The sequence below is a fragment of the Coptis chinensis genome, chromosome 3 (genome assembly GCF_015680905.1).
Source record: "Coptis chinensis isolate HL-2020 chromosome 3, ASM1568090v1, whole genome shotgun sequence".
In the NCBI taxonomy this organism is placed as follows: Eukaryota; Viridiplantae; Streptophyta; class Magnoliopsida; order Ranunculales; family Ranunculaceae; genus Coptis; species Coptis chinensis.
The window spans coordinates 75,954,896-75,982,812 of NC_141458.1; the positions used below are offsets into that span (position 1 = coordinate 75,954,896).

General features: G+C 38.5%; 1 protein-coding gene across 2 annotated transcripts; it reads right to left on the reverse strand.

Moving 5' to 3' along the window:
• Positions 1-103: 103 nt before the first annotated feature.
• On the reverse strand, positions 104-27,513 carry GRV2 (DNAJ heat shock N-terminal domain-containing protein). Of its 2 annotated transcripts, XM_086602671.1 has the most exons (22): positions 26,828-27,513; positions 26,248-26,472; positions 26,040-26,127; positions 24,065-24,273; positions 21,822-21,923; positions 21,686-21,748; positions 19,263-21,515; positions 17,228-17,590; positions 16,546-16,686; positions 15,087-15,479; positions 14,462-14,953; positions 12,871-13,094; positions 12,441-12,785; positions 11,971-12,265; positions 9,898-10,323; positions 9,480-9,825; positions 9,059-9,402; positions 8,511-8,978; positions 6,531-6,655; positions 5,797-5,920; positions 4,669-4,737; positions 104-565 (listed from the first exon to the last, which is right to left on the reverse strand). In XM_086602671.1, exons 1-22 carry the CDS (start codon positions 27,269-27,271, stop codon positions 365-367), a joined length of 7,740 nt encoding a protein of 2,579 aa, XP_086458797.1. In that variant the 5' UTR covers positions 27,272-27,513; the 3' UTR covers positions 104-364. The 2 variants fall into 2 exon arrangements, with proteins under 2 accessions (XP_086458797.1, XP_086458798.1); XM_086602672.1 differs by lacking the exons at positions 21,822-21,923; positions 24,065-24,273; positions 26,040-26,127; positions 26,248-26,472; positions 26,828-27,513 and having other exon boundaries at positions 21,682-21,748.
• Between the last annotated feature and the right edge of the window lie 404 nt (positions 27,514-27,917).

The following is a 27,917-nucleotide window of genomic DNA, read 5'->3' on the forward strand; positions in this document are numbered from 1 at the left end:
GAGAACTAGATAATATTGTTCACATCACCAAATTGTGGTTTCTTTCAGCCTTGGACATTGGAGATGGGATCATGGGACCAACAACTATAATACAGAAACACAATTAAAGGTAACGAATTGTGTTGTATAAAGAGCCATGATGCATTTGATACAAGATACACAAAATTTAAGGTCGCTTTACATAAAATTCTATTTCATCTCCCCCTCTCTCTCTGAGGCAACTATGAATTTTTTTTTTTTTTTTTTTAAAATACAAGATAACACAAGGAAAAATAAGTGAAAACTGTACAATATGCTGTACACATTTTACGGCATCAGAGGCTCCAGTAACTGTATACATTTTAAGATGTTTTCAGGTGGTCTTCTACGGTAGCTGATCCTCTTTGCCTTTTGTGTCTGGGTTGGTATGAAGCCTTGCCTGAGAAGGTTGTGGTGGTGGAGCTGGAAGGGAATAAGTGAGTCGGGATGAAGAATTTTCAATGAGACCAGCAACTCCAGCAGCAGCAGATTGAGCATTTGAAGGAAGGAAAAGGTCATGTTTCTGATCTTTGTATGCACTCCATACCTGCAAGAGAATATAGGCAATCAATTCATACTATACGGGCATATTATTATCACGAGGAGTCAGGTAAAGAAGGAAGATAAAGAAGTGAAAATTATTCAGAAGATATATTATTCCTCAAAGATTTCTCCATCTGTTCCGTATGTTCCCTTCGAATTCAATGACACTAATGAGAAAAGCACAACCGCAGCAAAGACTGGTATATATATTCACGGCATGTATGCATAGAAGTGGAAGTTAAAAGAGCTCTCTCTTTAGGAGCCAGGCAAAGAAGGAAGAGAAAGAAAACATATTTTGGTTTCCAATCCGTCCAACAAGGTAGGGGACAGTGCTAAAACAGAGAAGGGAAGTCAACAGTACTAACCAATAGAAAGGATAATCTTTTAGACACATTTGAGAGATCTAAACCATCTTCTAATGTAAGTTGAGCATGTGTAGTGAATAATCTTCGTAGGCTGTTAAAGAGAGAGATCCCCTTTTGTATTTTGTCCCAAGTGTACAGAGTATATATTACGGAAGGTAAAAAGATAAATTTACACATGTTTTTGTACTAATTGGAGTCATTATACATCTAATTACACTTTCAAGAAAGATATCTAGATATTCATAAAACTAGAAAGGTAAAAGAAGGAACTTAATCAACGCAATTCCGCCAAGACTACTTTTACGGAGAGATAGAGTCAAAGTAGGAACGCTGCAAATGAAATCAAATGCTTATTCAGAGAAAACAGAAGAGCATCCGACAGGACTTTGATCAACTATAAGTGTTCTTGTTTTTCCGGATAAAAAATATGTTGGATCAGTATTTATCAGATATTCGACAATATTGCCACGAGATCTCCTGAATTGGCTTCTGGAGCCAACCAACTCCAGGGTTTAAACCAACGTGAATTACAATTGTTATCTGGACCAAACAATTGCAATTTTAATCTTCTGCTTGTGTTTTCTAAAAGTGGCGTTTTGTTAAATTTAAGAGTGAATTTCTAAAAGTAGAAAGTTCGCTACTAATATTTGGACAAAACATGAAAACAGTGGCTCAGGGAATTAGGGAAGTGTCTACTTCAGGTTTCTGCTACAATGGTACTTTAATAAAGACAAAAAACACTATAGCATAGTTTGTTGCCAAAAGAATAAGTATTACCCCTCCTTATCCCACTGCAATGCTCAATTTGCTCCAATCAATTGATCTCTCATATACAGTATTTGAGACTCTTCAAGTATCGAAGTATGGGAGAGAGCAAGCACAACCAGATCCGCAACCACCTTAACAATTTCCAATTCTTGGTAGCTCCACACTCTACCATCAATCTTTGAAATCTGAAACTCTAAGCACTGGCATTTGTATTGCAGCCACTTCTCAACACCTTCACCACTACTTGCAACCCCAAGTGCGGAATCTGACCTCAAGATCTTCACTCCCTTTTTTTCCTTAATCACTCTTACATCAAAATTATCAGCAATTGAATCACAACTTGAATCCAATGAACCTTTCAATTCGTAAGTCAGATTTATACAAGTTCTTAACACATTAGGCATCTAAAGTCTAAACCGCACAATTCTGCAATTTTGATTTGTGGTAGTGGAGTTTTTCTTTGCTGGAATAAGTGCTGGTGGAGGTGGTACAAGATTTTCACATGGAATTGGTAGTGGAGGTGGAGCTTGAGGTTGAGATGGTGGCGTTGATATTGGAACTTGTGGAGGAAGAATTAGTAGTATTGATCTAACTGCTGGGGTCTAGTTGGGGGGTTTAATATGGGAAAAAATTTGGTTTTGAGGAAGACACAATTGTCTTCCGCTTAGCATAAAGGCAACTTTGGCATTATGAAAACAGTGGGTTAGCAGTTTGGTGACGGAATGGGGGTCATTTGATATGTTTGTCATGTGAACTATGATTTGGCGGAAGCTTCAATCAATGAACAATTCACTCAATAATATAATTTCTTTAAAAATCACTCATGAAAACAATATTTCATAAATCAAATAACTCAAATAACTCAAAACCAAAAACCTAAGAACTAATGGAGGCACCTACCCTAACCTCTTCAAACCTAACTTAAGCCGAATGGGCTTGGACCTAAAATACTGAACTTAGACTTGGGCCAATATGGCCTGAAACATAATAATAATAAAAATACTAAACGACCCTCGCACTCTATGTGCTTATTACATCATTCTCCCCAACTTTGAAAATCTCGTCCTCGAGATTATAGATCAACAACTCTATAATAAACTTGCACAGTAAATGAGTAGCCCCTAAAACATCTCCCCGACTTTCAAGTTGACTGTGTATCCTGCCTCGATATCTTCCCTTGTAGCAACTTCCTTGACTGAAAATCAATAGCACAAAGTATCTGATGTGCTTGCAGAATATACAAAACTGTAAAATGAAACCTCCTATATCTCCAACATATTTATCTCGCGTCATAGAACAAGCACCAATATAGAAAACACATAAAACGTAATTGTGCAAATGAGACTGTCTCGATACGACGGTCATAACTAGCAAGAAAACCAACCCAAAGAGGATTCACATAAGGAGACAAAGTTGATATATATGCATCTTCGTGCTCATCAACTTCTTGTTGGATCTCAAAACAACTTAAAACGCCATTCCAAGGCTCTATAGTGTCCACAAAGATATCAAAAAAATCACCAAGTATAAAAATATCCATATCTCGGATTTTTGTGCAGATGATGATATCTTTTTATGCAAAAATATCTAAAAAATCACCAGGGAGATACGGTTCAGTAATACCTTGTTGAGGTTGTGGATCCCAACAGGAACAACAATGTTCTGAACCATAAGAATTTCCACACTACTCGCATCTTAGACAATCACTGGAAGGGACAGAAGAAACTACACTAGCATCCCTATCAACATCAGGTAATTTTTCATAACTAGGGCTATAAAGGTGACGACTTTGGAAAGGGAAAACACCATCCCTTTGGCTGTCAGAATCGGAATTGGACATCGACTCATAGGAAAGAAAACTACTAAACTAGGAACCTGCATACCTGCTTCCTTCAAACCATTGCGTATAACAACGACGTGTTCTTTATGTTGATTGAACAACATGGGTGGAACAATACCCATTGAATCTATGACAGAAGTTGGTGGCGGTGGTGGTTCTTGGTGGCAAGGGGTTTCTTGCGTTTGCATTCTTAGCTGTCATAAACGCCTCAAAGCGTGCTTGAGACTGTTGTTCAGATACCATCATCGCTGCCAGGCTGTTGTTGAGCTTGATAATAGAATCCTGGAACTTGGAGGCTGAAGATTCCCAATTTGTTTTTCGAGACATCATGATGAACAATATTTCGATTGAAATAAAAATCAAATCTTGAAAAGGAGAAAAACATTCCGTGAACAGTTTATCCGATGAACAGTACCCGTGAATAGTGATGGTAAACAGTACCGAGAAAGAAAAAATTTGCCAAAATCGATGGCTCTTAATACCGCTTTGATGTGAACTATGATTGGCGAAAACTTCAATCAATGAACAATTCACTCAATAATATAATTTCTTTAAAAATCACTCATGAAAACATTATTTCATAAATCAAAAACTTAAAACCAAAAACCTAAAAACTAATAGAGGCAACTATCCTATTTATACTAAACCCTAACCTCCTCAAACCTAACCTAAGCCGAATGAGCTTGGACCTGAAATACTGGACTTGAAACATAATAATAATAATAAACTACCCCCGTACTCTGTGTTTATTACATCAGTTCGTTACTATGGGGGATCTATCATAATCATTACCATGCAATGGGGATTTAGAACAAAAACGTTCCCAAAGTATATGAAAGAGAGTCAAAAGTGAAACATTTAAGGAAACCCAAAAATCTAGAGAAGTTGCCACTCTAATCTAATGTCACAAACCACTGAAGCGATAACATGCTCAGTAATGTTAGTCCAAATGAAGTGTCTGTTTTCTTAAAAGTTAAAGTACCATGTGTAATTACAATGACAAATCTAATGCTTAACATTGTAAAGTACCAGAATACAAGGAGGCTTGTAAACAGGTACCATTTGTAATGTAATAGTTTAAACATATAAAAAATTAGAGAATAAATGGAATAGAGTATGAGTCAAAAGACTTACATCCGAAGCATTGAGTATGTCACGAACTTTAGTACAATGAGCTCCTTCTGTTGCAAACGCATGAAGGACCTGGATCCATGAATCAAATGTCAATTTTACTTTTCATTTTTTTTACAGGTAACCTATACAATTAGCTACTATTTTCGTGCCAACTTACATCGTGTACAACTGTACATGCACTGAGAGCTAACGTGATAAACTAACAAGAAAATTTTGCATGTCACTATGTTTTGCAGAACTTGCAAGAAAGCATCTTAAAGATAAAATACTTGCCCCTATCACCTCTAGATAATCATTGTTTGATATTTTATTTACTCATGTGAATTGAAACACACATATAGATAAAGGGTTATTGATAAGAGGTTGTTACCCATTTCATATAATAAAAAACCTACACACTCGTCTAATAATACAATTTACCCAAGAGAAAATGGTAAAATTTTACAAGAACAGTTCACAATAGTTATAGACACTACGATGGGAACTTTTTGACTTTCAAATGTAGCAAAGTTGAGAACGGGATTGAGGCGTTTGGAGCTGAGGAAGTTCTGAGTGAAAAGCATTGTCCAAGCACTCTTGAAAAATAACGTTTGAGAAGCATTGTTAGACGAATATTTACTAGAATGATACTGATTATTACTGATGTATTGAAAATGAAAATTTGACAATTTCTTCCATTCTCCATAGGCACTATATAGCAGAGAATCAAGTCAATTAACATTAATACGTTGGGTTAGTCCTGGCCCTCTGGTAAATCTCCTTACCCAGTGGCACACAAGGACCAATCTCTTATAGAGGCCAACGCATTTAGAACATGGACCCCTTTACGAACATGTGGGGACTGAGGGATATGGTTTGAACTTTTGATGGTACAGTTATGGATTCCCAGAAGGCTCATTATAGCCATAAATGACCGTCTTTGTTTATTTTGAACACTTGTGGTGAGATGGGGGAATATTATGTAGAGATTCCTGATTGGTGTGATATATACGGACACATATTATGTGTGATATACCTCAATTTTGGATATTTTGCCATCGTATCCGTGTCAGGTATGGACACACATATCCATGTCAATGTAACTTAGGTTTTATTAGTACGTAAAAGTCTTTCATACCAAACGCATACCTCAATTGCCAATACGCGCCCAACGGAAGCCTCGGATTCATTCCACTTCATTTGAGAGCAAAGTCCATTCCTTCCGCCAGCCCTCCAATCAAGAAGGCCTAGGAGTACATCAACAAGACCAACCCTACATCATGTACATTATCCACAATGGTTAGCAAAGATACACAAACTTAAAAACTTTAAAGATAAAAGATCGGTGAAGAAACACCAAAGCCTTGTTAATAATTCTTCATTGGTGTTCGTAAAGCATGATATACACACATACTGTTCATTTGATTATTCAGCTTCCTACTTCATACAAATATATACTGATTATAGTAAAATTTACGACGGAGCTAACTGAACCAAGCACTGTGGGAACAATTCCCATAAATCTCAACTAAGGTAAATGCAAAATCCAATAAAAAGTTTAACAGGTATTATATAAAATCAAGAAACACTGCTTTATCCAATTGCAGGAGAAGATCTTGCTAATTCCAAGTCTAGCAACATCAACCTCAATATAGAAATCTCTCGAGCTCCTTAGCTCGTTTGTACAACAATGGACCGAAATTAGAAGAATGACGCGTTCTTCCAAACACAAAAAAATTCAAAAAAAGATTCTTGTGCATTGGTTGATTAATACTAGATCAAATAGTGGGATAAGAAAATATAAGCTTGAATTGAATTCTCTAGATATTAGATCATCCATTACTAATGCACATTTAGTAAATCTATGAAATAAAACTACTCACTTTAGCCCTTGTGCAACAAGTGCGTCCCTAGCGCGATTCCCAGCAACGACAACACGCTTTAGAGTTTCAAGAGCTAGTATACTGCCTCCTTGCCACCCAATTGCTTTCATTAACAGTGGAACAACCTGAAAGATAGTAAAACAAACATTAATCGGCTGTCGTTGTCTTAAAAAAAAAGCCACTTAGAAAATAAAACCAAAAACATTAGAAGGAGCAGTAATTAAATATTGGATGAAGATATAGTGTATACAGTTAACACTAGGGGAAAAGAACAAAGTGACCTATTTGAATAAAGAAACAATATTGCATGTGAGAAAACAATGGATACAATAAGAAACAATCTATTTGTGTAATTATTTTTTTAAGGAGGACAAATAGCAACTAAGTGTCTAATCGGTGTGCATCCCACCTAAGTTGAACCACTCAGAAAAATTACTATGCCACCCGGGTCCCTACAAGACCATATTTGCACAAAGGGGTTGTCATTCTATAGCGCTTTTGCATGGAAATCTGCATCTTGTTCATGACCAATAAAGCCATATATGCAACAATGAGCATGAACTTGATGAACAAAAATAGGTGGAAGCAGGATAGCATATCTCACCATGTCCTGAAACATAGTGTCCTTAGTTTAAATACCCAAAAAGATAAAGTCGCGCACTCAAATCCTCCAGCTAAGTTATAAAGGGGGCAAAAGTTAATACTTGTATTTCTTTTCTTAGAATGTCAATGATGAGGATGGTTGAACGATGCAAGCCGGTTCTTTTCAAAATAGTCATCAAACCAACTTTCCAAGAACTTTAGTTTCGTTTATGGATATAATCTTTATAAATACAAAGGAAAATGAACTGCGGTGAGAGTCGCCTCTCCACCCGATAATCCTCCAATATCAGTTTTCACGTCGTCCTCCTAAATTCACATTGCTGCTCCACCCGATAATCCTCCAAACCTTTTTCTTTTTATTGGTAAAAGAAATATTCAGAAATATTCATATGAAAAAGTATGATATATACAATAAAGAGAGATGGTATCTAGGCACTTGCATGGAAATTAAGATATCCCAACTAGGTTATGAATCTCATTGCATGGAAACCAAGGGGCTTGCTTCCCAACTAAGGTAACCTCCTATACCCCAAGAGTATAAAGGTGGAAACATTATACCTAGAAAAATAAAATAATGACAATAACTCAAAATACATCACGAATTAGAACTTCATTCCTCGATATCTCCATCTAAGTACAATTTAATCTTGTAAAAGGAGATGAGGTTCATGTCCCCAGCCCCCTCAGCTTCGTATGTTATGAGCATGACTTTCGACTCTCTGTGACTTGGTTTTTGTAAAAAGTTATGAATCTCAAATCCTTAAGGATTATGATTTGACTTAAATTTTAATCTCCTATCGTTGTATAACCAAACTATATATTTTATTTAATCGTCGAGTCCTTGCAGCACCCACGTCCTGCACTTTTTAGATTTGTTTATATAATTGTATCCCTGAGTTTGTGCCCTGTCCATCCTGTGTCAGTCCTTCCACAAGCACTCGTGAATCTCCCTCCAATACCTATTCCAATCATGTTTGACCCTTTTATGAGCCTTTGCAACCAAGAACCCGTCTACAACCAAGCAGTGCCGTGTGGATACAATCAATACATAACCTCAATACTTTTGTTTACAATTATATAATCATTTCCAATCAAACAAATTAGACTTGATATGCAAAATCATTCACACGTAATACTTCGAGATTTGAATCTCAATACTATCGAAGCTGTGGTCCAAACAATAACTATCACGGAGGTTCTACACTTCTTTAATGACCCAGGTGTATTCACATGATACAATCAAATTGGGATAAAAAACATAAAGCAAAGTATAAGCTCCAAACACCAAGACAATCTGTGTAGGTTTAAGATGTGATTGACGTCTTTTTAGTATTGGCAACCAGTATAAAAACTATATGTATTCCTCATTTATCATACCTGAGGGGTTCCTACACTAGTTGCTGCCATAGCCTCTGCACACGTTGTACTAGCTGCAAGTTGATGTAGGACACGCAGACAACTAAGACGCACACGCTCTTGTAATGTTTGCGCGGTGGTCTGCATCTGCTCCTCATCAGTTTCATCAAACTCATCCCCATCATTGCCATTTTTCGTCTCCCCAGAGGCCATTGTTTCTCGTCTTCCTTCGTATGCCATTGCAGCAACAAGTTTAGGGATGTACCCAAGATATCCAACATGGTCGGCAAGTGCAGGGTGTACTCTTAACAAGGATACTAATGCAGCAGACAGAAGTAATGGGAGCTCAGGATCAACAACGTGAACGTCATAATGAGTGGTGGCGATGGATGAAACATACTGATCAAGTAGTCCTTCTAGGAATCTCTTTGGATTTCTTAATGGAAACTTAGGATCTTTGAGGAATAGCCTCACATAAATTCCCCCAACCTGCATGTCCATGACAATCTGAATTAGATAATACAACAAAGACCTAGTGTGCAATAATAGTAGGCTATAGATTACAACACCTGTGGCTCATCTCTCATTTCCTGTTGGGCCGATGCTTGCTCGGGTACATCCCAATCAATAACACGGCCTTTCATCTGCTCACGATATAGATCAGATGCCATAGTTGCAATCTGTGCAGATAACGATGCTGCCATTGCAGATGTCCATACAAGTTCTGGCGTTTCTGTTGTCTGATCAAGAGCAGCAATCACTGCCTCACCAGGTCCATCCCTGATAGCAGACACCAAACCATCTGGAAGAAATCTCGCCAATGTAATGGCTACTCTAGGCCCATGCATTGGCTGCCCAACAAGCTTACCCAGCAAGGATGCCGCAGCTGCCCTTTGTTGTAAAGGAACTTCTTCTGTAGGGCAATACCTTTGTCAGAAAATAAAATCACAGTCTTTTTAATGAAAGATCTATCTGCATAGAGCATAATACCTTGCAAAGGTAAAAGAAGTTCAAGAATGTACACAACACCACCATGCTTTGCAGCAGCCCATGATAGCTCAGGTGTGCTTGCCAATGCATAAAGAACGTGGAGAACCCCTTCCCGACAAGTAGGAGCAGAATGAAGCATCTGCAACAAAAGGAGAAGACTTGTACGATCCGCAACCATAGCCTCCAGACAAGGAGCATATGTAGTCAAGAGTGATAGTATACTGAGCGCAAGTTGAGGAATATTGTTTTCCGAGGCAACGGGCACAGAAAAACATTCAAAAAGAGGTACAAGCTGGTCTTTAGTGGAAAATATGGCAGCAAGATTTGGGCTGTTTGTCAGTAAATTCTGCAATTAAAAAAGTTGTCAGCATGAAATGCAAATTTGAACAACCAAGAATGCTAACAGACAATAGCACACCTGAAGAGATATCAATCCCATTTGAAGATGCTTAACAAATATGGAGCCATCTTTGCCTGTTACTTTCCCATCTTGATGTTCTACTCCATCATCAGTTCCATTTTGAAGTTCAGATGAGGTGAGAGACGAATCTCTGTGATTAGATGGCTCTTGAACATCATTTTCCGTATCAAAATGATTGTGTACCAGACCTGATATGAAATCAAGAAGCGCAACACCAAAAGCTTCTGGCTCACTTATCTCATAATCTGGTTGATCATTATACACTCTCAAGTAAACATTGCCAACATGGAGTTCTTTCGCTAGCGATTGATAGGTGAAGGCATGTGACTCTTTCAAATCGTATGAACCATCAGGCCCTTGGCTTGTACGTTGCAGATCCACAAACTTCAGTAGTTCCGCGCGAGTTGAAGAATTCCAAATAATCTGAAACCAGAAGCAGTTAAGATAGGAAAATGAGAAATTTTATAACAGCATAACATATTACCAATATGAAGTCACATTAACATGAATAAATATATGAACACACTCAATAAACAGATGGAATGTCCAACATATCGTAAGTATCATTCCAGAGAAAATAGAACTACGTAACTACATCTGGAAGAAATGATATGCTTACATAAACTCACATATTCTTTATCCGCATTATCACCTACTTCACATAAAGCTAAGTAACGAAAATATAAACATTGAAAGAAAATCATATCAGAACAATAGGTTTAGGTGATAATACACACGCTGCAAATCAGATGGCAAAGCAATATATAACTTTTTTATCCATAGAGTAAACAGCAGTGATAATTTTTGCAAGAGCATCATCCTGCACATAGTTGGATTATATAACCAATTGTTCTAGGGTCCTGAGAAGCAACACCAGACAAATCCTTGCCTAATGGAATCTTTCTTTGAAAAGGAGAGAGGGAAACACCAAATTTTCTGAAAACATTTAGAAAACCTCCTCTTTCACTACAATGTGGTCCTATGGACAGCAGGGGAAGTAGCACAGTCACAGGGTCAAACGGAATGGTGCACATTTGTGTGTGTGTGTTGGGGGGGCGGAGATTCAAGATTTACTAAAGAGCGAAAAACAATTACATCATGCCCAATACACAGTCTACAGACTACGTTTAATAAATGGGGTACAAGAAGATCCATGAACAAAAGGGCATGGAGGGTGGGTGATAGGGGAGGGGAGGTTGTGTTATAGTTGAGTATAAACTCTGATTATCATATTGTGCACGCATTTATTAGATAACATGTAGGAAGAGCTCTTAGATCCTGCAGCTACTATGACTTCAATAACCCCTAATTGTCTTAAATATAAACAAATTAGTTGTGCTGTCAAGATAATATTCAATCAAAATTTGTTGTGTTGCCCTATGTTTTGCTTGGAGTCCCTCTTTGCACAATTGCACACTCCACCCCAATACAAACGGCATTAGTCTATCTAACCATTCAAAAAAGTTCTCCATTTCACAAAAGTTGATTCAATCAGAAACTACCATCCTTTGAAAAATCAAATCAGAGTATTTGTAAAATTCAGCGCTCTATGTTTTTCAACTTTATGTAAGACTTTCAAAATGTTAGAAGTTTCAGATTGAATTTTTTTTGCAAGGATGCTCTTCATCACATGGAGAACTTATTCTATTGCTGGACTGTCTATTGTGTCCTTTATCACAGGGAGTACAAATGGATACGTGTATGGCAGCAAAGCCCAATGGTTTGAATTTTGAATAATTCTAAATGGTTCTTAAATAACGAATACCACCACAACGACTCCATTTAAGGTAAACAGTTGTTTATAAGATATTGAAATAACTCTAAATCGTTCTCAAATAATGAGTACCGCCGCAAATCTTGAACATGGACGACAATTCAACAAAACACATTCTAAAAAGAGAAGTCCAGTATCTACATTTAATTGATTACTCCTAATGCCATTTTTTTCCCCAAAACTAATGGATACATATGCACATGCATGTCTGCAGTTAAAAAAAATAAATCATTTTACTTTCAGATATAAAAAGACAATTTAGAACCTGTGCAAGAAGAGCAGCAAACAATACGTACCTCTGGGGACTCCAAGTTTGCGTTCAAGCTAGACAGAAGCTCCTTGGGTATTTCATGTTTCAACATATTGGCGAGTTTTGGAGTGAGTAAGGCTCTAAGTGAGTCCGCAGCAGTCTGATTATAAGGAGTGGAAGTTCCATCGCCACATATACCAGTAAGCCTTGACAAAGCCCATGATGCTTGAACAGCATGCGAATTTTTGGCAATTTGAACACTAGACCCAACACCATGCGCTTCCACCATATCAGCTTCCTCAGCAGTTGAGTCATACTGAAGTAATAAGGGTAAAAGATACCTGAAAAGAGAATGTTATATACCATCATATAAGATAAGGGCTTGACATACAATTTGCAAAGATGACACTGTTTACAGCATTAAGCAGCAGGACTGATTTATTTGCTACTGCAAAAATACGGAGATTAAAAACCAAAGAATTCAATGGGATAGGTAGCTCAATCCAGGGCATGTACCATAATATGCCAGCCTTTAGTAAAGCATTCTGCAAGTCAGATGATACAGAAACATGAGCTGCAGCTTGAAGGGCAGCATCAACTGCTGCAGGAACAAGCTCTAATTCAGTACAGTGTACAATATCCTCCATCAGTCCCCCAAAACTCAGCAGTTCAGCTCTAGCACTCTCAAACGGACTCAAAACTGAAAGTGTCCGCATCACATTTGTTACAATGACAGCAGCAGGTTCAGTTGCTGGAGTAGTTGGCTGAACTACACACATGCAACGGGAGAGTAGGGTAGCAAGAAGAGGTACCCCGCCATCCCTCACAAGCTCTTCACCATTCAAGGAAGAAGATGCACACCTGTCATTAAAACAAACATCAGGCAGTGAGGATCCGATCAAATATACAGTCTAATAAACAGGAGTTTACCAGTAGAAACACTTACGTCAACCAAATGAGTTCTGATGCTGCAACAAGAAGAGGTGCCCTTTCAGAGGAAAGATAGTTGTTGTCATCATTATCTACAGTGACTGCATTGAGCAACATCGGATAACCAGCATATTTAAAAGGTTCCAAAACATGCCCATATCGCCTGTACAATATGCACTGTCCCTTTAGCAGAAGCAATAATCTCCAAAGTTGAGGACCTTGCAATCCTTGCATGGTGGCCTGAAGACAAATGAGAGTAGGCTATGTTAAGAGAACCCACTATCAATTGTTAGATAATTTGTTTCAGACTCGGAATTGGAAAACAAAGAATGCCATCTTTTGAAAGGAAAACACGCTAGTAAAACAGAAAAGAAAATGGCAGGCAAGGAATGAGAAACTGTCTCGTCCCAACACCAGAACCTTCAACCGGGAGCTACAAGAAAAAAAAAAAAAAAAAGTATACTTCACCAACTCCAAACGTCCAAATTGGCCAGATTGACTGTACTCTGCAGACATGGCTGCTTCAGCAAACAAAGTTCGATTTACCATCCTCCATTCAGATAAGATTGTCAATATCCTTAAAATGGTGTAGAAACAGAGTGTGAAAAACAGATAACCGTCAAGAAGGCCAATAGAAACAGAGTGATCATAGTATTCCTTTCATCTAGACCCCACTAAAACTTCCTTTTTTGTTCCTTCGAGATCTTCCTCTCGTCTTCTTATTACCTGTCTATCACTCTATCCGGCTCTGAAGAGGGCTCAATTATCTTTTATCCAAACACACCACTAGCTGTGAACACTGAACAGTGCCTTTGACACTTCGTTATGCCACTCAAGACGTTAAGGGACTCCTCGGCAAGCCTACCGAACTCCTTGGCTCGGCTACAACCTTAAACAATAACGGCGCACAATCACATGGTGACAGGGCCAGACTATTCAAGAGCGTGTCGAGCCTCCGACACACATAAGAAAGTGATGCCTTCAGCGCATTTCAGGGAAACTTTACATGTCAATGAAACCTCATGACACAATGGCAAGATCACCGCTCAGATACCATATTATGCACTTAGCCACTTTTGTCCAAATGAAGGGTATTAATGTAACACCCAAAATGGTAAACTAATTGTAGTGGGTTACTATGATTGTTGGGCGACAACCAGACTTCAAACCTACAATTTGATAAAGGGGGTGAGAAGCTCCCTTGTCATTGGCTTCCAAATAGTCAATCAACACGCCCACAACAGACAACTAGAGAAATTTACGACAAATATATATATTTTGTGTCAAAATAAGATGTCAAGGTGTCAAAATAAGGTGTCAAGGTAGCCTGCCGTATATATTAAAAAAAAAAAAAAGTTTAAAGCACTTGTCTGATAATCTCCAGTCCTCAAAACTTCAAAATCAGATTCCCTAAGGCATCTCTCTCTTTATGCCTCTGAAGTTTAAACCACAAGGTAACCAAAACCATTCATAGGATACTTTATTCACATGACCAAATTGCTCCATAGGTATTGATGATAGCTATCCACAGATTAATCTACACAGACAATTGAACATATACACATTAGTCTTATAATTTCTACTTTCTTAAAAAAAAAAGTCTGTACCTGTAATCGCTCGTAGGCCTTTTGCACCGCAAGAAACTTTTCTCTTCCTTCAGGGTTCTTGTCAGGATGGTATTTCATTGCAAGTTTCCTGTATTGCCGCTTAAGTTTTTCCTCATCAATATTTTCGATCTGCTTCGATATGTTAGAAACCGCTCCATCCGAATCAGTAGGATTTCTCCCAGGAGGACTATCAGATACATCTTCCAACCTAATCTCTAGAATTTTGCAAGCTTCTTCTTCAGAAAGATCCATAGGTCGCCGAGTTAACTCTTCTCTCCACATTGCCAAGAGTGACTGTAAAAATTCTACATGTTCCACGATTTGCCAGTTTGGGAACCGAATCTCATCGCACAAATTCCGCAGGTAATAGCGGTGACACCACATTTCATCTCTCAACTCCGGATATGTTACTGGTGGCATAGGAGCATAATCATATAATGAATGGCAGTGCTGTGACAGCTTCTGGGGAAAATCTCCAAGATGTTGCAGAACCTAGTCACAAAAGAAATGATTACAAACTGAAGTGTCAGAACAAATGTCTTCTGATTCCTTAAAAGGGATAGAAAGAAGGAAACAAATGATGTATGAACAAACTAATCACATTAATATTACTGATGTGAGATACCTGGCGGATTAAATGTTCGGCACGCATTTTATGTGTCCAGATGATCTCTGGAGTATCTGAATCAGATACCATTGCAGCTGCAAATGCAGCGGCACCACTACGATCCAACACATACAACAATGATTCAGGAAGAAGCCCACCCAATACGCTACGCTTTGCTAAAGGTAGCGAAGAAGATACTGCTGCCTCTTCACCGCCATGAAAAGCTTGATGGACGTGTGTGACAGAGAAGAGTTGTGCAATAGAAAGAAGATTAGATCCAGGATATGCCAAAGCAAAGTAAAACGCACCAGTGCTGTACAACCGTATCATTGCCTTCGGATTCCTAGTAACAACAGCCCTCAGCAAAGCAGCAGCACCCTCAACAATACTTGGTTCCCCAGTAAGCATGGCCTAAATTTTTAAAAAGGCAACTAAGTCGGTGTGGAAATTTTAACTACAAATAAATGGAGCCCACAGGACAATGCAGTCATGCACTACATAATAACCAAAAGAAAATTTGATTTTCCTTCTTTACCAAGTAATCTCATATAAACCAAGAGGCACACAAGACACATCTATACATTCTAGTTGCATATCATCAAGAGCACGACCTCAGTAGCATAATAAATACTTATCCATAATGTACGCGTCAGTTGAATGAATCCAACGGCTATTCAATTGTACTAGTTATACATCTTCATATGGATACATTATCTGAAGCAATGACAAATAAACACATAATAGAGTCGTTTATCTAATGTTAATTATACAAAACACTGTATCTAAACAATCTCACATACAGGAGCACATCACAAAACATAAATAGGATAGAAAAATCTATGATTACAGATATGTAGATAGTATTTTCCACCTTAGAATGTTAAAACAGACAAACCACGCTAACCTCCACGGAAAGTTCATGTAGAATTGAGTGTCTGACACTGGTAGTACTAATCAGAATCTCTGCAGTCAAAAGTACTACACCTAGCCGCATAATAAACCTGATAGTACTAATCAGAAACTCTGCAGTCAAAAGTTTCCTGTATTTCAACCTGGGGAGAATGATGTGGACATCGAGTTCAAGACAAGCCCATGAGTTACATTAGTCGCCCCTTTCTTTTAGTTGGTTTATTTTATTTAGTTATTTTCCATGTGGCATGTTTTAATTGGCTTTGCTTTGTTGTCAACTAGTATGAATAAGGACTTGTAATTAGGGTTTTTCAGTAGTTGATGTTTAAGAGTTTATGAGATTCAATAAAAGATAGATTTTCAGGTTTTCTTTAATTTGTTTTGAATTCAATTGTGGATTTTTCTAAATTGTTGCTTCCACCAGTTTAAATCTACATTAATAATAGCGTGTTAAAAAAACAAAGTGTCTTTCAGATGGTAATGAAACCCTTGGTATTGTAATAATCACTTCGTAGAAGAGATAGTGACTTTTCATCAAATCACATTCAAAAGAAATTCAGATCTATACCTGTGCCACGTTTGGAAGGCAACGAGGACTTGACAAGATCCTTTTTACTCTTGGAGTTGGTGTTACTATCTCCCCAGCATCATCTAGATCAGAATGTGCAGCTACCATGTTGTGCAATATTGATAATGCAGCCTCTCCTACCTGTATGTATGATCCAACAATTAAAACTTAAGACAAACTACTCTAAACAAAATTTGCTAAATGAAGTAGGACACACAAAAGCCATCGAGGGATTCGAGGCAAAGTGAAGAAAATAGCTCCAAATGGAATATGAGTAGGGGTAGAGGATAAGTATGTGAGCAACAGATTTCCCAGATGCACAACATAAAGGACAAGAATTAACAATAATCATTTTCTTTTCCCGAAGGTTGTCAACGGTTAATCTGGTAATATCTATTTCCGGAGGTTGTAAATGGTACATAGCTATTCAAGGGTTGGCTGTATTACTAGCTTCTTGCTACTATGGAAATCTTGTAATTGGATTGTAATTTAATTCTTGGAATGAAATATACATTTAACCAGAAGGAAATAAATTAACAAGTTTGACAGTCTCAGTGCCTTCAGGAAAAAACATGGGTAATAAAAGCTAATGCCCGTGTCAACTTTAGTATTCTCCCATACAAAGACAAACAAGTTAAATGTGACCTTTCAGATCTTCCCATGAGATGTGACTGAAAAATACCTGAGTTGAAGTCAGAACTGGAACACGTACGGACAGTGCCCAACGAAGTTCACGAATATCACGCAACCGCTTCCAGTCAGTCATCCCTGATGCCCAGCACCTGCTGGTCCAATCAATCGCTTTCTTTGACCACAACCTTCTGACAGCATCCTTCTCCAAAGGTCCAACTTGCACACCATCCTTGTCAATAAACAACCATTCCTTCAGTGGCTCCATAAAAGCGGTTGCAGCAATCAGATTAGATTGCAAAGGAATAGACGTTCTTTCAGAGGCTTCATGAGCGACCGTAAGAAGATCTACAGCTAATACACAACCTCCAACCACTACACACGCCTCTATGTTCGACAAAACCTTCATTAAACCCTGCAGTACAGGAATTCAACATTTCAAAAATATTTTATATGAAGAAAATAAACTTAAAACCGTAAGTTAGAGCCTTATCAACTAGAACAGATCCACATAGGAGTAGGTAGATAGACCGACTAAAAGAGAAGTAGTTAAACAAAAGCCTATTTTGTTGCTTTGCACTATCACCAAATGATCAAAAGATGTAAGAGTTAATCCAATGTTAAGCGTGTAACATTTCTTAATGATCAAACAGATAGAGTGAAACAAGTTATGAATGAAGTTAAGTAAGAAAACTGCAAAGACAAAGCAGAATTCTTGGTGGAATCTTGGTGGTGGACCTTGGACTTTGTACTGGTTGTTTGTTTTTTCTTGTATAGCTTTTGTTATCTTGTATCTCTTTTCTATTTTACAATTTATTCTTGCTATTAGTATGGACTATGGTCTTTAGCGATGTAGCTGCTGGCTAAGTCCCTGAGTAATGATAATTGGACATTTATATTCAAGCCACCTTCTACAATGTGTGTGTGTATTGCAAGGTAGTGGAGGAAGATGTGGAGCACCTTAGCCTCCATTGTCCCTTTGCTTGTGGATGCTTTTGGAACTTGGGTCCTACTCTTTGCATCTTTTAATATTGCTTCGGTGCGACCATCCAATATTAAGGAGAGATTGGGGAAGAGTGCCATTGCGGGTCCACTCTCTAACAAAGCTAAATGGTTGGCAGATCATCTACCAAGTGCTATAATGTGGACATTATGGAAAGAAAGAAACATGGGGATATTTTAACAAAAGGAAAAGGAGGTGCCTAACTTGGTAGGAGAATCAATGAGCTTCTATTTGATTGAGCATGTTCTACATCATTGCTTATGGGTATAAGATTTGTTGATTACATGTGCAACTAGGATGGGCTAGTGAGATGAGCGAGCTACTGCAAGTGGTATTGGCCACAATTCATGAAAAAGACGCAGTAATGCGGGTGTACTGATTACATCGGCAAATAGTCTTGTAATACGTTAGACTCCCGTATAGTTCCCGAAAATTCGACAGTAAAATGGCAAAACAGCATGGTTAGCTTCTCCCCAAAAGGTGTTGAATGAGTCAAGCACAGTCAAAACTGAAGAGTGTTAGTGTAATATGTGTCTAATATTTGATTTGTGATAAGTCACAACAATATCTTGGTATATAAAAAGAGAATCTTCCAATCTCTCATGAGTACATACACTATAGCTTAGTATCTAGCATCTACCTACCGTGGACTACAACTCTAATATTCTACACCTTAAACAATATAATAAATAGGAGTATTACTGAACTGTTACTTTCATAATTATTATTGGTGCATAGATTTTCTTTTTTTCCCCCTTATTTTCCGTAAATAGCGGACCCAAATTCTAAATGAAACTTTTACGAAATAATCCAGAAAAATTCCAAACTCCTTGAAATTACCCCTCGGCGATAAATCCAAATTTTGTCACTATGGTATTGGGGGAGTTTGAGTTTGGTAGTGTAACTCCTTGCTACTTGGACCCAAAAACATTGTAATATTTATTACCAGTAGTATTCATACAAAGTGACTTTTACCGATAAAAAAAAAAGTTTTTGCAACAAAAGAATATTTCGTTTGGTAACCATTAAGAACAAATAAATATAGGAAATCAGTATTTTTCTCTAATTGTTTGGGGAAACACACCTTCAGAAGAAGTAGTAAGCGGTGCCTTAAAGCTCGGTCATCTGTCCTATCTATCAAAACTGTAATGTGAGCAGTACCATCGAAAGGACCAATTGTTTTATAATGCTGCTCATATACGATTGCCATAGCCCTAGCACATAGCTCCCTAACTGAAGAGCCTCCACCTCCACCAAAACCATCCAACCTTCCCATATCACACCAATCATCAGACGAGCCCAATTCATCAGGAACAGTTCCATCAACAGTAAGACCAATGTCCGCATCACATAAAAATCGATGATATAGTGCTCTAAAGAATGCGACTGGGTCACGTAGTGGGAATTCCTGTGCACGGCCACTGCTGCCACTCTCAAGCAGCAATCGAAGATAATACTGACCAACACAAACTTCCTTCCACAAACTAGGGTAACCAACAGAAAACTCAGTGTAGTTCCATGATATCTGAGTCACACCACCTTGCCCACTTGTAGAATCAATACTTGCGCCACCAGAACCAATATCTTCAGTTCTTTCCTTTTCAACATCTAGCTTATGGACTTCAGCTTGCAAGGCCTCCCTAAGTTCTTGCCTCGTGCGTTCATTCCATATTAAGTCTGCGCGGTTGTGATCAAGGCTAAAAGCTCGCCAGAATTCAGGCCAATTGCACAGAAGCCTTCCAGATCCCACAGGTGTGTTCTCAACAACCACCTGAGCAGGGGCCGGAAGACCCGAAGTCACTGGACCCAGCATATTGGCATCAGAATCAACTGAATCTGTAGGAGTGGAATCCAGAGATCGAGATAAGCTCATTGCTGAAGTATCAGCAGATGCAACAGAAGCAGTAACATCATTTTGTTGGACTCCAGTAGAATAAGATTCACTGGTCAAGTTTCCTTCGCCAGGCACCCCAGAATGAGTGGCTGGAACCTCAGCAAGATTCGAATCTATGGAAGCCTTTTGAAAGTTATCAGGTCCACCATTTATTTGCTTGCCTTGGTCACCAAATTCAATATAATTAACAGCTGGCAAACCGTGCTCTTGAGATGTTACTCCTCTCACAATCCGACCTTTCCTTTGTTGAAGTATGCGTCTCTGTCTTCTCCTAGCAGAAGGAGCTTCTTGAGTAGATAGATTTTGCCCATCTTCAGGTAAAACCCCATCAAACCGTGTGTGCAAATAAGCAACAAGGCCAGGAGGTAGAACTCTAGACAACAAATCGAGAGCAGGTTGATAAGAATCTGCCCAAAGTGCAACAAGCTGTCGGCTAACTTCACGTCGTTCACCAGCAGGAAGATAAAATGCATGCAACAGATGCCTCAAAAGAGCACCATCACGCAAGGAAGCATCCCGCATTGACTCTGCTGCAATAGCATCTTCTTCAGCAATTGTACGCATGATAACAGCAACAGTTTCTCTAACACTTTCAGCAGCATGCCCAAACAAGGCGAACAAGCGGCGCCGTAGACCAGCCACTTCGCGTAGTAATTCAACAAAAGTAGCGTACTGGGTAGTTTCACCATGAGGTTCACAAAGCATAGCCTCAAGAACTTCCACAACAGACATAGACAATAAAGGCGACACTGACATAGGTTTCAATCTGTTGGTAAGGATGGTAACATAATTTATATTGGCAAACAGCACAGACTTGCTATGCATAATTGTAGCATGCCACTCTCCTTTCGAATCCATCAACATATTTGTGTCACCTGGTCCACCACCAATAAGTACCGCAACAAGCCCTGCAGTCTCAGCTGATATACCCTCCGAACCATTTCTTAGCAAGCCCATTATTCTTCCGACAGCCGCAGGAAATGACATGACATGCGAGGCTGCACTTCTTGATGCCAGTAACCTACGTAAACATGCGATGAATCCCATCACTGTTGCAGCTGCTTTAGGTGATGGTGATGGAGGGGGAGCTGAATCTGGGGGCAAATTTGGGGTTGCTGGAAGCATTGTAATTAAGGCCATTAAAGTAACCTCGGGCACTTCTATGGTTGGAGGTACTCCACTATAAGGTATACAGGCATTAAATTCCCTTATTCTACGCCATAGTTTAGCTCTTGACCCAGGAATCGAACCTCCTTCGGCAACAGCATCTTTGGCGGCTGCTGCTAGGTGTTTTAAGTGCATGGACGCATATTCCATATCAGCAACAGAATTCTGTTGTCCCACGGGCGATTTTTGAAGCTGCAAATGGACTCTCCCGCAAGGAGGATCAATACGATGACCAGGCATGGTCAATCTTGGAAGCACGGGAATTGGGCACTGACCCTGCAAAACAAGAACCCACAGATGCATCATTTACCTCATAATATCAAAATAAACAATTTAAGTGAAACAAATACGTATGGGGGTTAAAACAAAATGAATCTATAACAGCACTAGATCTTATCATTAGTGAATAAGTTTAATCAGCACAAACAGTGAACACGTCTACCTACTTCCGTTTGTAAAACGTCCCGAATGGCAGCAAGTAAACTATCACGAGACGTGCTTGCATAAACCTGAAATTAAGTAAACCATTTCAGACACTTTCAATGAGCATTGTAGGTCAAGACACGGGTATCAAATACTTACATGAATGGGACAACCATCATTGAATTCAATTGCAAACATCTGTGGCTCCTCAGCAAACCGAACAAGAGCGCTTACTGCAGATAAAGGACGGACAATGACAGCCTGCAAACAATCAAGCAGATCCTCAAAATAATACAGGACAGAACATTTTGCCAACAATATTACACTGGGACCTTTGAAAACAACACACACACACACACACACACACAATCAATTCAATTTAACATTCCTAACATTGTCAAAAGAGGGTCATAACTTGAATGATCCTGGACTATTAGATAAGTTGTGAAGTACTTCTGACATAGTTAGATACACCCAGACAACCAAATTTTGTGTAAATATTATCTCCATGGACGGGAGATCTTGAATGCCCAAAAGATATGCTTATTCGGGACCTAGAGAGAAGCTTATTACCGACGTACATTCTAGTTGGCATGGCAGGTTATTTTGCATTAGCAATATATATGATTATTCTGGATAAGTATTTCTGGCCAACTATGTGCCTTGATGTTGATAGCTTCATTCACGGGTAGTACGTACCAAACAGCTAAGGGTTCACATAACAATGCTGGACTTATTCACCACTTCCAAACTCTTCGCCTACTTCCCAGGGATTTGATTCTCATTTGTGGTGGTAGATCAGTTCTCTAAAATGGCTCACTTCATTCCCTGCAAGAAAACTTCAGACGCTTCTCATATTGCTCATCTCTAATTTAAAGAGATTGTATGTTTGTGTGGTATTCCACGTAGCAACACTTCTGACAGAGATGCCATGTATATCAGTTATTTTTGCAAAACCCTTGGAATGTTGTCGAAGTGGACTTTGCAGTTTTTAATCAGTTTCACTATTCCGAAACACAGTTAAACTGAATCTGTTTACAGAAGTCTGGGTTTGCTAAGAGGTTTGGGTGTCTGGCCGTCTGCCCAACTTCGTTTTATCACAGGCCAATTACTTATCAAAAAAACAAAAAGAAAAACAAAACAAACCAAAAAAAAAATTGCTAAAAGCAACACAAAGTTCGTTTCTTGGTTTCTCTCATTTCACGATTGTCACTGGTCTATTTCCTTCTTCTACATTGGACTTTGGACCCATTCCTCCTAGGCTCCTACCATACCACTTTGTAATGTTGTTGAAGACTTCGTTAAATGTATTGTTGTTGTCGATGATGATGTCTGTAAACGTTTACAAAATGTACATCCCTCCAAAAAGATTGATATCCATAAACAAAAGAGCCAAGTTTATTTTAAGGTTCGGGATTAGTCATTGTGTACAAACGAAATGAATGATAACAGGGACCTCATTCCAAGCATCAGTTACTAACAAAGTTGATCTTCCTACTCAATGTGGTACGTCTCGCATTCTATTGTTGTTGATTTTACTCCTATCGAGTGTATTCCATACTCCTATTCCTATTCTTTCATCATCCGCTTCAAGTATTTCGGAGAGTGGAGATGTCCTGAATTTTGCCTCTACATACACTTTTTTTTGTTTTTTTGAAATATTTAGAGGGTTAAGGCAGACCCACACTGGTTACATTGAAGGACCCTAGCCCGAAGGATCACCAACCCTGAAGGGAACCTAGCCTGAAGACTCTCGCCAATGCGCCACTTTGAGTAGACCTAACCGCCTCCACATTGTCCATGAAGACTTGCTTTCGCTCCTTGGCCCACCTATATATCGTAGCAGCAACATGTCTCTAGCCCAAAGGCTCACCTGGCCCAAAGGCCCATCACATAATTACACAAGAAAGAAATCCCAACCATTCAACCAACACTTGGTTGGATTCGTACTTGCAACCTCTCCCATGAGGAGAGGGGTACACAGCCAATTGAGCTAGAAACCCCTACATACACTTCACACTCCTACGATCGATATCTGTTAAGTGTTGTGACTATCTTTATACTAAAAATTCAAAGATTTGGTACGGTAAGTGGTGTGACCTCCTATGATCATATCAAACTAGTAACTATGTTCCTTGTGATAGCTAAAAATCCATTGTCAATCCACAGATAAATGGTAAACAAAGACGCAAACCGCAAAAGCAAATTTGATCCTCTACGGCTTTACTAAAACAACAGTTTTCCAACTAAAAATCACGATAAATGGTGAATCTAACATATTTGAAACTGATAAATAAAAGTATAAAGAATGAGAAAATATATGTCGACAACCATAAAGTTGTGCACAAATCTACGTGGCTAGACCATAACATAGATGAAAATTTCATATAACATTTGTTTACCTCGTAGTTTTCTGGCCGCCTTTCAACAAGCGAAGCCTTTGTAAGAATGAGTTGACGAGAAACAGCATCACCCTGGTCCCCAAGCCCTCCTTTAGGCCCAACACCCAAATTCAATCCCAACACACTAGTAGTTCCATGTGCGGCAGATCGCAACCTTGTCACAGACCACTCTCCACATGGTGTTTCTTCTGCTCCAACTGCCTCTTTAGCTGTATATTGTAACAAGGTAGTAGATATTAATTAAAACAAGACTTATAAGTGCTCTTTCTTATTATTCTATTATAATTTTTATAATCTTTTTCTTTTGGGGAGGGGGTGTGTGGATGCAGAAAATTATTTCGGGTCCGGAATAACGAAGAGAGAAAAGAGGGGGGGGGGGGTGTTAGGTGTTTTTTTCACGAGGTAAACTCTCAATTTTTATTATCAAAAAACCGGAATCTACAATGTAGGATGAGCTGTTGCTCTTCCTGGAGATTACGAATAGGTGGATCTCATTGCCTCCTAAACAAGGTAGCTAAATCATCAAACTCCCAATCATTGAAAGCGTGTCTGTGATCAATAGTCCATGAACCAATACCATTTTCCACAACAATAAAGTCTTCCTGGAAATTAAGAAGGCGGACGAATAGGTATCCACTAGGTAACTAAGACATTCCAAGTTGGTTGGCACCCATTATCCCACTCATTCTTTGCAATCACAACTCTTGCAACTCAACAAGGCACAAAGAAGAGCGCAATAAATCCAAAAAATTTACCATTACATAAAGTTGCAAGAGAAAAGTATCCTAGCTGCTCACGAAGATTTTCTTTTTTTTCTTTTTTCTTTTTTCCTTTGTTGGGTCAAGGAAAAAGAAAAAAAGAACAATACACCAAAAACAAGTACGAGACTGCAATCAACCCATATCTAAATAGAACATTAACAAAAATCCCACAAGATTGCCATAGAGATGTTCTCCACTAACCACCTACAATTAAGTGGATAAACAATATATAGCTTCCCAAATATTCTGAGTTGTTGTAGCCCATATGTTTGAGCCCAAGAAGGTGATTTCCAGAAAACATCCTTTGCCCTTGATATATATCCCACTTGCAATGGCCACCAACACTACCGCCACCAAAGGCACCAGTGCACCACTACCACCGGCAAACACAAACACTCCTCTTTGTTTTTTTGATAATCGGAAACCGTTTATTCCCTAATCCCTTTAAAGGAAATTCCCCAGGGAAGGTGGGATTCGAACCTTAGACCTTGAGCCAACCTCCCAAAACAAAAAATAATTTAAAAACACCCATCTGGACATCTTCAATTTTTAATTAGTATTGGACAAAGCAAAGCCAAAGTTAAAAACAGATACAACTCAGGGACCACGGTAGAAAGGGATACTACATGGTATCTATACAAAAGACCCCCATTACAAACATGAATATTCCAATTACATATGAAATTGACAAATCTAACTCCCCTAAAATTAGGACAAGTACTTGCCTTGTATACTACAGTCTACTTGATCTGTGGTAAAATGTTATTCTGAACTTCTAAATGTGTCTTACAACCTAGAATTTTGTTCAAATTCGACCATCATTTGACGACATACGACTTCTCTCATCTTTTTAAGAATATATATAGCTAAAATACAACATATCAATGCTTAAGGACTTCCAAAATGTACCATGTCATGCAAAATTTACTATGGGTTAGCTAAGTCACACCTTAAGAGGAGCCTAAGTAACACAGTTATATTTACTATGGCAGTGCAATATCTCATGGTAACATTGTCTTTTTAGCAATATTTCAATATCATATCAATGAATTACTGACTTTTCTTTCTTTCTTCGATCAATAAATCTCATGATAACATGTGATGCATATATCTAGTAAACAGAACTGGATAAAAGTTTGGGAACCGTTGCAGTATCCTACTGGCAGAGCTGGGAATCAACTAGGATTTGCAAAAAGATTAAACAAAAAGTGTACCTCTTTGCTTAATATATTCTGCAGCAGTGATAGATTGAGAACTGTCCACAGCCAATGATAACCCAACTGTAGATCTAGCAGTTTTAGTCTGCACAGAACATTACAGTTTTAAGAGACTGAAGCAAACTGCATGAGTAAGCAAACACAGCATGTAAATAATTGACGAGGGACACATCATGGATAAGCGTTCTGAATAGATTGCACATACCAAATTTGATATTATAGCAGTGTTTGAGGTCCCTGGAGAAGCTTGAAAAGCTTTGGACTTTCTTCCATACAGAGCACAAAGAACAAACCCTCCATCTTTCTTCCCATATCCATCCGACAAAAGAATAATGGCAGGGGAATTCATGTCTCTGAAATCCAAGCACCAACGAAGGTCTCCAGATTGCGTTTCAATAATTTCAACTCCAACGGCAGTAATTCTCATTTTCTGCACCAAAAAATTAGTGCATTCATTATTATACTAAAACCCCTCATTAAAATAAAATAACTAAACAAGTCTGTTTATGATATCCAAAATCTTGACCCCCAGTCCAGAACTTCCCGAGACACCAAAGTATAAACCCGTCTAAAGAGACCAGGTATTCCTTGTGTGTAAGAATGTAAATGAAGGCATGCATTTCTTTACTCCTTTTTTTATTTATTCATTGCCTCGTCAGCCACCCTAATCACACAACTACAAAGCTTGCCGGCAAGTGGCAACTAGTGAAACTCCTATAATACTAACATGTAGTACAATTAAGGCAATTAAAATAATAATAAAATTATTAATAAGTAAAACTTACATAAGGAAGCCACTGAAAACTCCTGCGCCGAAGATGCGTGACAGGAAAATCCGCAACGGAACCAGCAATCCCAATACATCTAATCCTATACAGCTGAGTTAAAATAGTAGCTCTAAACTTACTAGAAAACTTAACCCCTTTAAATTTCCCCTTCCCATCAGTCCTTACATTAACAGTAAACTCTTGTACAGAATCGTCTTTTCCTAAAACCGGTACGGCAACATCATAATCATTTGCCACGTCATAATAATTAGTAATCGATAGTGTTGATGGATCTAATGTAATAATAGCAACATTTGATAAACATAATATTCTTTTATACCGTCCTCTCCACGAATGTTTTATTACTAAGTAACGAGCTAAGTACTCGATTTCTTCTACCGGTTGGGATTGTTGTTGACTTGATGATGACTGTTGTTGCTGTTGGCGGGTTACGAAATCCATGTTTTGGAGGTAGTGAGTTTTGGGACGGGCATTTGGGTTCAATATATATTGGAGGAAAAAGCCCCCCCTATTTGGGCTGCTTTGATGTGACTGATTCGCCCCCAGTGCTTACCACTTGTTTTAAACCCTTTGTTGTGATGAAGCATTTGGGGAATTTTTTTTTCTTTGAGGATAGATCGGGGATTAGAGAAGTGGGAAAGGGCTGTTGGTTTTTTTTATTTTAGTTCTCCGGTTATCACATTTATTTTGTTTTTGTGAGTGAATGAGAGAGAAAAATAAAAGGAATGATTTGGAGCGGCGTACGCTTTTTATTTAGAGCAGTGCTAGCGGGACAGCGACTGTCTTATATCTGGCTCACAGCCCAATAGGCTAATGCCACATCATACAGGAGAAACTTGCTACTCATTCAGTCTAATTCACATTTTAGCTTAAAAAATAATAATAATAATAATAATTAAGATAATGAAACCAAGGAATTCATCTTGTTCACCTGTACCAGCCCTGGTTGTGTCTCTTCAACTCGAACGGCAATGGTAGCCCAAAAACAGTCATGACTTTCACCACTTCTAAATAAATGCATATTTATCAACAAAAAAAAAACTCCCAAATAAATGCATAATTTTAAAAATATCTCAAATAACAAATC